The following is a 12,642-nucleotide window of genomic DNA, read 5'->3' as shown; positions in this document are numbered from 1 at the left end:
TTCGAATGTATCACATAAAAATTATTTTAAAAATAATAATTTTGTTTGTGTAACGTAAATTAATTATGGTGTATTTTTTTTTTTTAAAGAAGTTTTGAATTATGAAAAACTATAATTTGATGTTCGCGCATAATGATTTTTCCATTATAGCCGCACATTGAAAATTACTGTCTATTTCCTAAGGTTGCGGTTTTCGCGGTTAAAATCTCTTTCTTCGAAGTGGGAAAAGTTCTATGACAGAAGAAAGATCGACTCTTCAAAAAAAAAAAAATTTGTTCTAGTCAATTTAAAGAATTTCTTTTTCTTTAATTTTGTATTTATACAATCAAAATAATTTTTAAATTATATACCTTTTTAATCTCAATTTTTTATTCTACATGTCACGGTATTTGAATATTTTGTGTTCCAGATGAGAGTGCAAACATTTTTTTTTCGAATTGTACACGTAAGTAAAAAAGAAAAAATTATTATTATATAAAATTTATTGAAAAAATACCTTTTCTATTTTGTAATCGTTCAAATTTTATTTTCAATTTGGAAATTATAAATTACTTTTTTTTCAATTAAATTTGATCCTTACAAATCGTTACTGGGACATATTCTTAGTTTTAAAAAATAATAATTAACAAAAATAAAAAGAAACAAATAAAGACAATTTACGTTTTGAGCAGTTATTGGCACCTGTTTGTTTTATGAGTTTAGATTTAATTAAATTCCACTCCATTTACGTGAAATTCAATTGGTTTATTATAGCTTGTTATATTTTTAAATCAGTTGTTATTTATCAGACCTAAATCACTCTTGTTATTTCGTAAAATCATTTTAATTTGAAAGAAAAATGTTTCTTTTTGTAAAAAAAAATTTCATTAAAAAAAAAGATTTATTATTAAAAAAAAAAAGTAGAAAATATTACCTATCTTAGATTTTTCTTATTATAACAAAATAGTAATGATTACTATGTGTGAAATATAAGATAAAATCTTGTACATTAAAAAATAATCAACTTTTCTGCAAAAAAAAAAAGAAAAAAAAAGTAATCTATTGTTTCTTGAAAGAATTTGTAATTTCTTCTCAGCTGTATAGGAAGACGATTCTTAACATACTTTTAATCATATAGAAGATTGTTAGATATGATGAAAAACCTAGTTACGAGCTACAAAATGAGTAAGTACACTTAATATCAGTACTTATATCGCATTCGCTAAACATTATTATTATTATTAGAAAAGTTTTCATTATACCATTGTCTTTCTTCGTCAGAAAAAAAAGCATCAATCATTACTGTTTTGATCATTATAAAAATTATTATTATTTTGTTTTTGCAGATGAATACGCAACCTCCGAAGATAAGAATCGATTTGGATCTGAAGAAGATATCTCACCAGCGAGAGGTAGAAGAACTTCAGCGCTGACGACGATCAAAATAGATCTCAGGAACTTCATCTTGTTCTTCTGATTCTCTACTTCTATTCACGATTCCTCTCTTCTAGAATTTTTTTTTTCTAAATAAAATTGTGGCACAACATGACGATTTTTGAATCCGGTACACAATTTACCCGGATTTTTGAGGATGGATGAAAAAAAAAAATAAAAACCGGCACTAAATCGGTATACGGGAGTGGCTTTTTTGAGCGAGAAGACACTCGCGTGTGTGGTTACCGGTCGTTGCAACAAGAAAGACTGAATATCGGTTCTACCTAGCATGAAGGAGTTGCTCCTAACCATTCCAATTCCACTGTCTTTTTAGTTGGTAAAGCAGTGGCTCAACCTTCTTACTCTGTTACTTCAGCAGCATGACTTCTTCTTCTTCTTCTTCTTCCCTCACTCACCACTTGAGAGTATATAAGAGCCACCGGGAAGGATGAGGTTGTTCCCGTTTAACTTTGTGAGAGGCTTATGGGCTTACTACGGCCTCTCACCTAGTGCACGATCAAATCGTTGAGTAACTATATACAATCATCTTGAGATTTGCCTCGGAGAGAGAGAGAGAGAGAGATTTTCACACCTGATAATGCAGAATCATTCTCTCATGTACAAATTTGACAAAGAATAATTTTTTTTTTTTCTTTGTATGATAATTGTATTCAAACTTTCATGGTTCAAGTTTTTGAATTTCAGGGTTACGAGAAGCAATGTTATATATGTATATTTTGAAGGCAAATTTTAGATAGGCCAATAGAATTTTAAGCTAGAAAATAAAATCGATTTATCGAAATTTTGTTTTCAATTAACAGGCCTTGGACTGTACGACGTTTTTTTTACAAAATTTAAAAATAAAATACACTTTTTTTAGTATACAGTGAAAAAAAAAAATTAATTTGATTCAAATAACCGATTACTTGACTAAAATAAATATTTTCTTAAACCAAATAATTTTTGAGTCAATTAAATGGTATATTCAAGTACAGAAATGATTGGTTCAAATACAAAATTTATTTAATGCAGCTCTTTAAGAATTTAATTACTCAACAAATTTTTAACTAAAATTTTTCGCTAAAATTAATTATTTTCAAATAATTTAAATAAAATTATTAAAAAATTAAATTAGCCTAAAAATATTTTGTAATTAAATATTTTTAAAAAATTCAATAATTATTTATTTTAAAACAGGAAAATTTAGTAAAATAAAATTACCAAAATTTTTACTACAAAATCACATGAAATTCAATTATTTCAAGAAAAAATCTAAACACAGTTTTCTGAGGATCTCAAATTGAGACCATAAAGTGTATCAAATTGTTGATAATGCAACGTTTTGATGCTGATTATGGTCTCAATTTGAGAGCCTCAGAAAACTATGAACTTAATAATTAATAATTATTTGAACTAATAATTTCCATCGAGTTCTTCGGAAAAATGAATTATTTAAAACATTTTTTATTTTAAAATTCTGTAAAATTTAAATATTTATAGAAATAAAAAAAAAATCTTATCAATTAAAATTTTCAATTTGAAATTTTTTGATTAAATTACTTCTAAAAATTGTTAAATTATTTTAAACATTTTTAGTTCGAAATTCGGTAAAATTTAATTAGTGTCTGAAATTTAAAAAAAAATCTTGAAAAATTATAATTTTCCAAAACTTAAAATCTTTTGAAATAGAATTATTTCTAAAAATTTTAACTGTATCTCATCCAAAATTCAATTGATTTTTTTTTTAAATTCCATTATTTAAAAAAGTTTCAAATAAAAATTTTCAAAATTTTAATTGTTGTCAGAAATTAGAAAAAAAAACTACAATTCAATTCTGCAAAAGTTTATTTCAATTTAAAATATTTTGAAATTTAATTATTTAAGGAAAAATCGGACAAAGAATCGGAACAAAAGTTACTCCAACTATGTATTTTTAAAGAAAAAGATGATTTAAATTCTAAAAAAAAACCATTTAAAAATTAAAAAATTTTAATTAAACCATCTTTTCCTTTAAAAATAAAAAAATACGCAACATGACTAACTTTTGTTCCAATTCTTTGTCTGATTCTTCCTTAACAAAATTGAAATTAAAAACTTATTTTTAAAATTTAATTATGGTTCGAAATTTTTTTTTGTTCATTAAAATTAAAAATTATGAAGAAATTTTGAATTTGAATAATTTGTTTAAATCAAATTTAAAAAATTTTTTTAAAATAGAACATTAAGAATTTTTTTAGAAATCTGTCCTACTCAATTAAAACCTTGAAAAGTTCTCTTAGTTCGATTCCATAATATTCGAAATAAATTTTCTTGGTAATATTCCTATTATTTTTATTAACGAATTAATAAAATTAATTTAATATCTAATATCAATAGTTATTTGAAATAAAATTATTTACTAACTAATTAAATTTATTAAAAATAAAAAATCGAGTTTTTCGACTTTTCTTGAAATGTAAATCAACTAAAATGACTTCTTTTACACCTTAAAATCGATCCAAGGTCTGAATTAATTAAAAAAAAATCTAAACATCATTTTACGTTAAATATAACTTAAATTAATTCCTTGTTTTCTATTACTGTTGATCAAAACATTAGCACTTCGATCTATTTTTGTAAATATCTCATCAATTTTTTAGTAGATCAATATTTTACGAAAAAAATGCAGGCGAATTAATTAATACTTAATTATATTTAAAATTTTATTGTTGTCCAAATTTATAAAATTCACATTTTTCACAAAATCTTCACATTCATATTTTTCGATTTTATTATTTAAAATAGTGATAACATTTTTAATTTCGTTTCTATTTTCGATTTTCTGGCGTTATTAGTCATTGGATAATATATAGGTTGTAGAAAATTGTCTTATATATTTTTCGATTTTATTGATTGGTTGTTATAAAATTTTCAATTTTGTTTCTATTTATTATTTTCTTGCTTTTTTATTCATTCGATAATAATTTTTACTCCACCACGGAGTTGTTGTCCATGGATAGTGCGTTGTTGGACGTTGTGTCGTATATGTTGTCCATGGAAAATATGTTGTTGGATATGTTGGATAAATTGTTGTCGGACGATATTTTGATGTTGTTGTAAAATATGGATGAGATGTTGTCGAAGGTCTATCGGTTGTTATTGTTGTAGGTGGTCTCTCTGTTGTTGAATTTGAAGAATTTGTAGAATTTTCATTATCACAAATTTTTAATGCATTATTTTGAAAATCATCAAGTTTCACAGGAATAACTGTATTATTTGTATTATTTAAATTAATAGTAATAAAAACTTGATTTATTATATTTTTCGAAGTTTCCACTTTTTGTTTATCTAAATTGGTAGGAAATGACGATAATATTGGATTTGATGTCACAATACAGATTGTCATTAAAATCACAAGAAATTTTTTCATTCTGAAAATATATTTATAAATAATTAATTTTTTATATCGTCAACAATTTTTAAATTATGCTTATCATTACTTTCTTTGTCATTCTTTTTTTTTTAAAAAAATCAATAATTAATTACTTACTTTGATTCTTTAAAGTTCCTTGAGAAAATTATAGGTAGTCGCAACTTTCAAAATGAAATTGATCACTACATCGACCGAAGATTTTATAGATTTTGATATAAAAGTTGCCTGATTACTGTTGCCATGTGATGCAACTTTTCACTATATCAGGAAGTGATTCATGAATTTCTTGTTAATAAAATTGATTACAACCTTTATGTATTTGTTATCAAAAAAAGAAATTGATTAATCGAAGTAAATCTATTTTTTTTAAACGTAAAATTTTTTTATATATTTTAACAGTAAATAATTATAATTGCTTATATTATTATTTAATAGAAATTCACTATATGTAAATATTTGAAATATAATTATAGATTTTTTGTAAAGTTATACTTTTTTAATTTAATGAAAGTTTCCATTGCACTAAAATTTTATTATTCAGTTCTTGTAATTTTTCTAACTTGGAAAATTCATTCAGAACTTAAACTTTGTCATTTTCAGTAGAGAGAACGATTCTTATCACGTCTTGAAGATACTATTTCAACTAATCATAAGACAAAAGGACTCTTACCCGTTTCTAACTTGACAAGAACAGAGTCGAATGGAAATTACATAGGACACATCGCAAACGTGCAGTACGTGTGAATTCAGTACAGCATAAGATATAATATATATAGATCACAATTCTGAATCTTACTCTATATTTATGAATTAATCATAAATTTCCCGTTGATTATTTATATTTCTTCATTTCAAGTAATTAAATTTTATTTTCTCTCCACATGAATTCTGGAGACAAATTTCTTTTTTTTGAATTTTTTTTTTTTTTTTTTTGGGGAAAAATCCTTTCAACTTAATGTTTATAAGCATCATCAAATATGTCTTGTTAAGACGAGTAGTTTATTAAGACTTTATCCTATTGCGGTAAAAGGTGCATTATTTTTATAAGGCGAGTCTTGAAAAAGTTTAAAATACTAATCAGCTACGGTCGAAACAATTTGCCGAGAGTGCTCTTCTTGGAGTGCAGGGTTAATAATGTCTGGAGGCGTGAAAACTTAATCACGGTCTAGTTAAAGACACAAGAAAGTCGACATCGTTTTCTGAAAAAGGTTTTGAGTGAGAGTACAAACTTGCGAAACTATAAATTAACAAATAGGGGGAACTTTCCCCAAAATCAGTACATGTATTTTATATATACAATTAATTTTACCTGAGATGGGAAAATTGTCATATTTGCTTATTCAATTTTTGTCTTTATATGAAAATTATAAATAATTTTGATATTTGAAGAAAATAAATTTTGTAAAACTTAATTTGTTTTATTATTACCAGTTATATTTAATTTATTTTAAAAACGTATTTTATTGAAAAAAAATATTTTTTTTTTGTTTCAGAGTGTAGAGAGACATCTTCAATTTCCAGATCAATTACAAAACAGTGACATGGTGGAGGCAAATATAAATCAGTATTTTGCTCATATTCATGGTGTTCTTCAACAAATTGAAAGGGAACTTATTGAAAAAATGAATTCACAACGATCGGCATTAAGAAATCATATGGAGAAGATAAAAAAAGATATAAATGAATATGAAGAAATATTACAGGACAATTTACTGGTAGGTTGAAATTTTGAAAATTATTGATTGACAACTTTTACTGATTTTATTTTATTACAGATGGCAGCTTCAGTGAAAAATTCTCTACCTGAAATGGATTTGTTAAGTCTTATTAAGAAATTAAAAAATGTTGCCAATTTACCTTGTCATTTAATAAAACAGCCTGTTGTCAGTGATCAAAGAGTTAGGTAATACGATTTTTTTAGTATATTTTATTTCTTTACTTTCTTTTACTTCTCTAATTTATTAAATTACAATTTATTACAATGGATAAAACAAAATTTAATTATTCTTTTTAGATTCGAGGCTGACAAAACAATTGTGGATATTTTGAAAAATCACTGTTCAATTACAGTTCCAAAAATTGTTCCATTCTCTTTGGTTAATAGTGATAATTTACCATCTAATCATACTTTAGAACCAATAAATCTAAAGGACATTCCCAGTAGGTTATCGAAATTTTTTTTATTAATGCAAAAAATTATTAGTACTTTTAATATTTAACATTTTTTTTTTTTTTTTTTGAAGGTTTATGGGAAGATGAAGAAAAAGAACGGCCTCCATCACCAACGCCTTCAATAGCTACTTCAACATCTTCAATAAAGTCCAATCGCTTGTATGAAGATTCTCTTGTAAAAGGTACAGTCAACAAAAGACTAATTAGATTTAATTTTTTGATTATCGTTAATTTTTTAAAAATGAAATAAAATTTCTTTTTAAATACAGGAGGATGTGTAATGGTACGTGTAACACACATAATAGATCCCTCTTTTTTCTACGTTCAACAAGCACATCTTCTTTCCGAAGTTGAGGCATTTAATAAACAATTATGTGAATATGTTTCAAAAAGTGATCAAAGTCCTAAGGAAATTTTAATAGGTTAGTTTTTGTTATTTAGAGAAAAAAAAATATTTTTTCAAATAATTTTTTTCATATATATAATAATAATGTTACTGTTAGGTTCATTGTATATCGTAAAATATATGAATAGTTGGTATCGTGGCCGAGTACTAAAGTTTCAAAAAAATCAGCAAGGTGAAGAAAGATATGAAATATTTTATATCGATTATGGAAACTTACAAAGTGTTTCCATTCAGGATATACGATATATTTCCCAACAATTCTCAACTCAACCTGCCTACGCCATTAAATGCTCTTTGTATGATATTGTACCAAAGGGAGAAAAATGGAACATGACAGCAAATGCAACAATGCAGCGTTTTATTAAAGAAAAGTAAAATATATAATTTTTTTTTAATATAGAAAGAATAATTTTTAGAAAAATATGTTCTAAACGTAATCTATTATTTTCTAGTGTCGTACCATCGGCAATGTCTATATTTGATATTGTTGATAATACCTATTTCGTCGACCTTGAAATAAACACTATTGATAGAAAACTGACATTAAGAGATAATTTGCTAATGACTGGATTAGGTACTTATACAAATTCAAGAACTCTAAAGGTGAGTTTTTAAACTTTTTTAAAAATAGTTTTCATTCTTATAAAGTCAAATTTTTATTTTTGACATTTTTCAAATTATCAGATAATAAATCCAAGTTCGGTGAGAAAATTCTTTCATCAGGATCTTAAAATATCAAAATTTTCAAATGCAATGTGCTCGTACGTGGAATCTCCTGACTCAATATACATTGTTTTGGTAAGAATTTTTATTTTAATTTTCAAGAGTCGTTTAAAAAAAAAAAAAAAATACGAAAATAAATAATTCATTTCTTGTAGATAAATAATAGCACCGAAAAGTATAAAGAAATGCGAAATGAAATGAAAACAGAATATAAGAAAGGAAAATCCAGAAAACATTTTATTCAATCACCAGAAAAAGGTTAGTTCACTTAGAGAAGAAAATTCTGGAGAATATAATCAAATTTTAATTATTTACAGGAATGCCTTGCGCTGCTTTATATACTGATAATTATTGGTATCGAGCTATCATCTGTGATGATCCCTGTGCACAAACGGTTGAAGTATTTTTCGTCGACGTTGGAAAAAAGGCAATATTGAGTTTTGACAAAATTCGTAAAATTCAACAGAAATTCATGTATCTCGCAACACAGGTAATTTTATTTTCCTCTACTTTTAATATTATGTTTTAATTATAAAATATTAAAAAAAAAAAAATTTGCTCTTCATTTTCAACAGGCGATACATCTTAGCTTGCAAGACGTAGCTCCGACTTCAGTTGGAAGCACAAAATGGAATGAGTGCTCAATAGAGTTTCTGAAAAATTTCTTATACAATGCTAAAGTAAAAGTATTCCCCCACAGTGAAAATAAAATTAATCCTTTTTATAAATCGTACAGTGTTTCCATGTATTTATTAGATGAAAATAAAACGAACGTCAATGTTCTACTTGTCTCATCAAATTTTGCAATCAGCACAGGAATAAGGTATTTAAAGCAAAATTGAAATATTTCTAAATTAAAAATTCAAGTTTCATAAAATTATTTGTATTTTAGTTCAGAAATTGTTGCACCAAAAGTAAGAAAAAACAAAACGAACTTAGTACAAAGTAAAAAATCAAATTATGGTGGATCGATTGCATCTGAAACAAAAAGATCTGAAAAAGTTGTCGATGAATTGGAACCATATAGATTGCGAATTGTTGTCTTAAATGCAAAATCACCAGATTGCATCTATGTTGCCGATCCAATGAAAGAGCAAATGAATAATATTCTACAAGCAGAGATGCAATTATTTTACAACAAGCATATTTCTGCAATATCAGAAATTGAATGGCAAAAAGATCAAATGTGTGCAGTTTATTCACGAAAAGATAAAGCATTTGTTCGAGCTAAAATATTAAATGTTTTATCCGAAACAGAACTCAGTGTACTTTTAATTGATTTTGGTTTAGAGGAAACAGTTCTTAAGGATGATGTACAACCATTAGACAAATCTTTACTATCTACACCGCGTTATCAATTTAAAATTAAACTCGCTGATATTATTGCACCTGGCGGTACAGGTTCGTGGCCTTCTTCATCATGTCAAAAACTACGTGAAATTATTAACGAAAATGAAAACTTCAGATTCTACATCACGAAAGTGGTAAATATTACATTATAAATATAAAAAATATTATAATTTCGAATTATAAAAAATGTTGATTAAATAAATAAATTTTGAAATATTTCAGGCAGAAACAGTAGACGAAGTAATACCAGCGGAACTTTGGATGAAAGTATCAAAGCTTGATGATCCATTTGGTTCAGATAAAATTGAGATGCAATCTGTCAGTCGATTATTGACAGAAGTTGGATTGGCAATTCCTATTAAGAAGTAATTATTATTATTATTATTAATGATTAAATATAAGTTGGAAATTAAAATTCTTTTTTTTACAGTTATTCGCAAGCTATTACCAGAGCCCTTGCAATGGACGTGCAAAAACAATTAGATAAAAGTGAACAAAACTGTGAAAATGACTTTGGTGAAATATCATGGACTAAAATAAATAGTAGAGAAAATACTTTAGTCAATTCGGATAATTCAACATACAATGATGATGTTGAATCAAATTCAGATAGTTACAGTCAATCTGAAAGCCAAGAGAAAAATTTAAAATGGATTCCAGCAGCTAAAATTCATAAAGATGCATTTCGCGCCACTGCAACCAACGTTGACACCAAATGCCATATATATTTGCATCCAGTTGAACAAAGTGAGATTTCTTTTTTTCTTCTATTTTCTTTATTTTTAATCAAATAAAAGATTGCGGTTATTATTTGAAAATCAACTTAAATTAGAAATTATTTAAAAATTAGAAATGTTCTTATTAAATATTTTGCTTTTCATTCTAGATGAAACCATAAAAAAGATTGAAAATAATTTGGATCAGAAATACAGTGGAAAACAAAGGAAATCATACAATCACAAATGGAATGTGGGTGATATTTGCGCAGCTCAATATCATAACAATCAAAAATGGTATAGAGCACAAATTAAAAATATCGAAGAAGATAATGTTCTGGTAATAAATAATTATTATTACATTTATTATAAAATGCAGTAATTTTTAAATAGAAAAACACTTTAGAATTTAATTAAAGTATATTTAATTAAAATTAAAAAAAAAATATTCATTTAAATTTTTGTTTATAATTAGGTTGAATTTATCGATTATGGAAATACAGAGGATTGCGAAATCACAGCAATAAGGAAAATAAATATTCTTCAGAATATTCCAATTCAATATACAAAGTGTATTGTCCATTCTTTTCGTCCAGTAAGTTTTTATTTATATATAAAAAAATAATCTTTTTATTTTAATTTTAAATTAAATATTTCTTTTAATATTAAATCTTTATTTTATAGGATAATCCAAAAGGAATTTGGCCAACGCCCTATTTAGACAAAATACACTGTCTTTTGGTTGATAAAGAATTTGATGTAAATGTGATAAAAAGAACAGGCAGTTCTCCAGAAATTTTACATGTAATTATTTTTAAATTATTTTTAATTTTTAATAATTTTAAAATTTAAATTAATTTATTTAATTTTAGGTCTCAATTACATTATTGCAACCGAAATATTGCGATCTTGTTACATATGTTTATAAAGAAATGCAATTGAATATTCGAGATCCTAAAGAGATTTTCTCTGAGTCAGAAGAATCCAGTTCGGAAAAGAATACAAGTTTGACAACAGTTAATAATGACCACGTTGATGATGTACTTATTGAGGGTTTCTTAACTAATTGTCAAGATTATCCAAATGCAGGTCTAGAGTACGAGTCTGAACTTTTAAGAACTTTTACAAAAGACAGCGAAATGTCATGTAAAAAATCAAATAGCAATGCAGGTTCTGATAGAGGTAGTGAATTTGAATCTGAATTTCCAACATTAAATACTTCTACAAGAGACAAATGTACAAAATCAACAGTGGGAATAGCAAGTAGTTTAGAAAGTCTTTCGTGGCATAATTTGGTGAAGAATGATTCTCGAATGACAACTTCAACACCACAGGTGGAATTAAATAATTCCGAAGTAAATTCAGAAATATCTGATAACACTGTTTCATCGTCAATTGAGGAGTCTAGTGAAGATAATATATTTCCGGATATTCTCAATCTACTTAAAAATGATGAATTCATACGACTGGAAATGTCAACTATTACGAAGAAAGGATTGAAAAAAAATGAAGTAGAATTTCTTGGTCACATAACTGGAGGCAATAAGGTATATTTAATTTTATTCATTTAATAAGAAATTATTAATTAACTAATCAATATTTTTAACTAACTAATATTTTTTTCTCTTGCGTTAAAGAATATCTACAAAGTTGTTGGCAGATATAATCAAATGGATAGAGAAATTCAAAAAATAGCATCAAGTCAACCATTTATTCAAGAACCAAAGATTTGTAAGTTGATGTAATTTTGTTTGCGTCTTAAAATTATTTTTCATTAAATTATTAAATAAATATTAAAGATAGTAAAATATTTTTTTCATTGTTTTAGATATGCCATGTTTTGCTTTATACACAGACAATAATTGGTACAGAGGTTTAATAACCAAATACGAAGGATGTTCCGAAAAATGGAGTATCACAGTGAAATATATAGATTTTGGAAACAGTGCCGTTAAAGACATTAATGAGTATGATAAATTTTATAAGTTTATAATTTGATATTTCGAATATTTGAATTTTTTTCCTTTCAGGCTTAGACAAATGGATGACAAATGGAAATCCGTACCTCGTATGGCAGTAAATTGCAAAGTTTATAATCTTGTTCCAAAGTATGGCCATTCAAAAACAGAATTTGCACAAAAAGTTGTTAATTATTATGAAAATAAAACACTTTATGCGAAAATTAAGGTAAGATTAAAAATTTTTTTGTTAAATTTCAAATTTCAATAATAAAATATATTTTTCTTTTTTAGGAATGCCACAATCGTATAATTACAGTTGAACTGTTTTTTGATAATAAATGTACACAACCAGCACTTTTGCCACTCATAAAAGAAGACTTATTTTCGCCAAAAGTTTAAAATACCAGTCTAAAGAATAAGACGTAAAAGTATAATTACAAATATTATTTTAAATAAATAGAAATCGTATTCTATATTATGAAAGCTGTA

The 12,642-nt window shown here is 25.7% G+C and overlaps 3 protein-coding genes across 3 annotated transcripts in view; 1 reads left to right on the top strand and 2 right to left on the bottom strand.

Annotated features, from left to right (window-relative positions):
- The window catches only part of LOC127288092 (uncharacterized), a 70,900-nt gene extending 69,092 nt beyond the window's left edge, over positions 1–1,808 (bottom strand). Inside the window, exon 1 of the mRNA XM_051315344.1 lies at positions 1,383–1,808. Coding sequence (XP_051171301.1) covers positions 1,383–1,443 — 61 coding nt within the window. The 5' untranslated portion in view covers positions 1,444–1,808. The remainder of the gene's footprint in view (positions 1–1,382) is intronic.
- LOC127288084 (RING finger protein 17) overlaps positions 1–12,591 on the top strand; it is a 223,278-nt gene extending 210,687 nt beyond the window's left edge. Inside the window, exons 6-27 of the mRNA XM_051315320.1 lie at positions 6,319–6,540; positions 6,601–6,728; positions 6,840–6,985; positions 7,069–7,179; positions 7,267–7,419; positions 7,501–7,774; positions 7,856–8,006; positions 8,088–8,201; positions 8,282–8,384; positions 8,444–8,616; positions 8,702–8,949; positions 9,019–9,610; positions 9,699–9,841; positions 9,907–10,223; positions 10,363–10,532; positions 10,668–10,787; positions 10,877–10,996; positions 11,065–11,739; positions 11,830–11,923; positions 12,021–12,159; positions 12,223–12,379; positions 12,445–12,591. Coding sequence (XP_051171277.1) covers positions 6,319–6,540; positions 6,601–6,728; positions 6,840–6,985; positions 7,069–7,179; positions 7,267–7,419; positions 7,501–7,774; positions 7,856–8,006; positions 8,088–8,201; positions 8,282–8,384; positions 8,444–8,616; positions 8,702–8,949; positions 9,019–9,610; positions 9,699–9,841; positions 9,907–10,223; positions 10,363–10,532; positions 10,668–10,787; positions 10,877–10,996; positions 11,065–11,739; positions 11,830–11,923; positions 12,021–12,159; positions 12,223–12,379; positions 12,445–12,552 — 4,458 coding nt within the window. The 3' untranslated portion in view covers positions 12,553–12,591. The remainder of the gene's footprint in view (positions 1–6,318; positions 6,541–6,600; positions 6,729–6,839; positions 6,986–7,068; positions 7,180–7,266; positions 7,420–7,500; positions 7,775–7,855; positions 8,007–8,087; positions 8,202–8,281; positions 8,385–8,443; positions 8,617–8,701; positions 8,950–9,018; positions 9,611–9,698; positions 9,842–9,906; positions 10,224–10,362; positions 10,533–10,667; positions 10,788–10,876; positions 10,997–11,064; positions 11,740–11,829; positions 11,924–12,020; positions 12,160–12,222; positions 12,380–12,444) is intronic.
- Positions 4,102–5,101, bottom strand: LOC127288093 (uncharacterized). The gene is made up of 2 exons (XM_051315345.1): positions 4,943–5,101; positions 4,102–4,823 (listed from the first exon to the last, which is right to left on the bottom strand). The coding sequence occupies exon 2, from the start codon at positions 4,820–4,822 to the stop codon at positions 4,343–4,345; it is 480 nt and encodes a 159-aa protein (XP_051171302.1). The 5' UTR covers position 4,823; positions 4,943–5,101; the 3' UTR covers positions 4,102–4,342.
- Positions 12,592–12,642: the final 51 nt, after the last annotated feature.

Source organism: Leptopilina boulardi, unplaced genomic scaffold (assembly GCF_019393585.1).
Source record: "Leptopilina boulardi isolate dan_hultmark-lab unplaced genomic scaffold, ZJU_Lbou_2.1 LbouV2_38, whole genome shotgun sequence".
Lineage (NCBI taxonomy): Eukaryota > Metazoa > Arthropoda > Insecta > Hymenoptera > Figitidae > Leptopilina > Leptopilina boulardi.
The sequence above is the reverse complement of the archived record's forward strand: the minus strand, read 5'-3'. Positions and strand labels throughout refer to the sequence as shown.

What these genes read in the sequence shown, in the direction of transcription:
- LOC127288093 (XM_051315345.1), bottom strand. Translation starts at nt 4,822, where the DNA reads ATGAAAAAATTTCTTGTGATTTTAATGACAATCTGTATTGTGACATCA.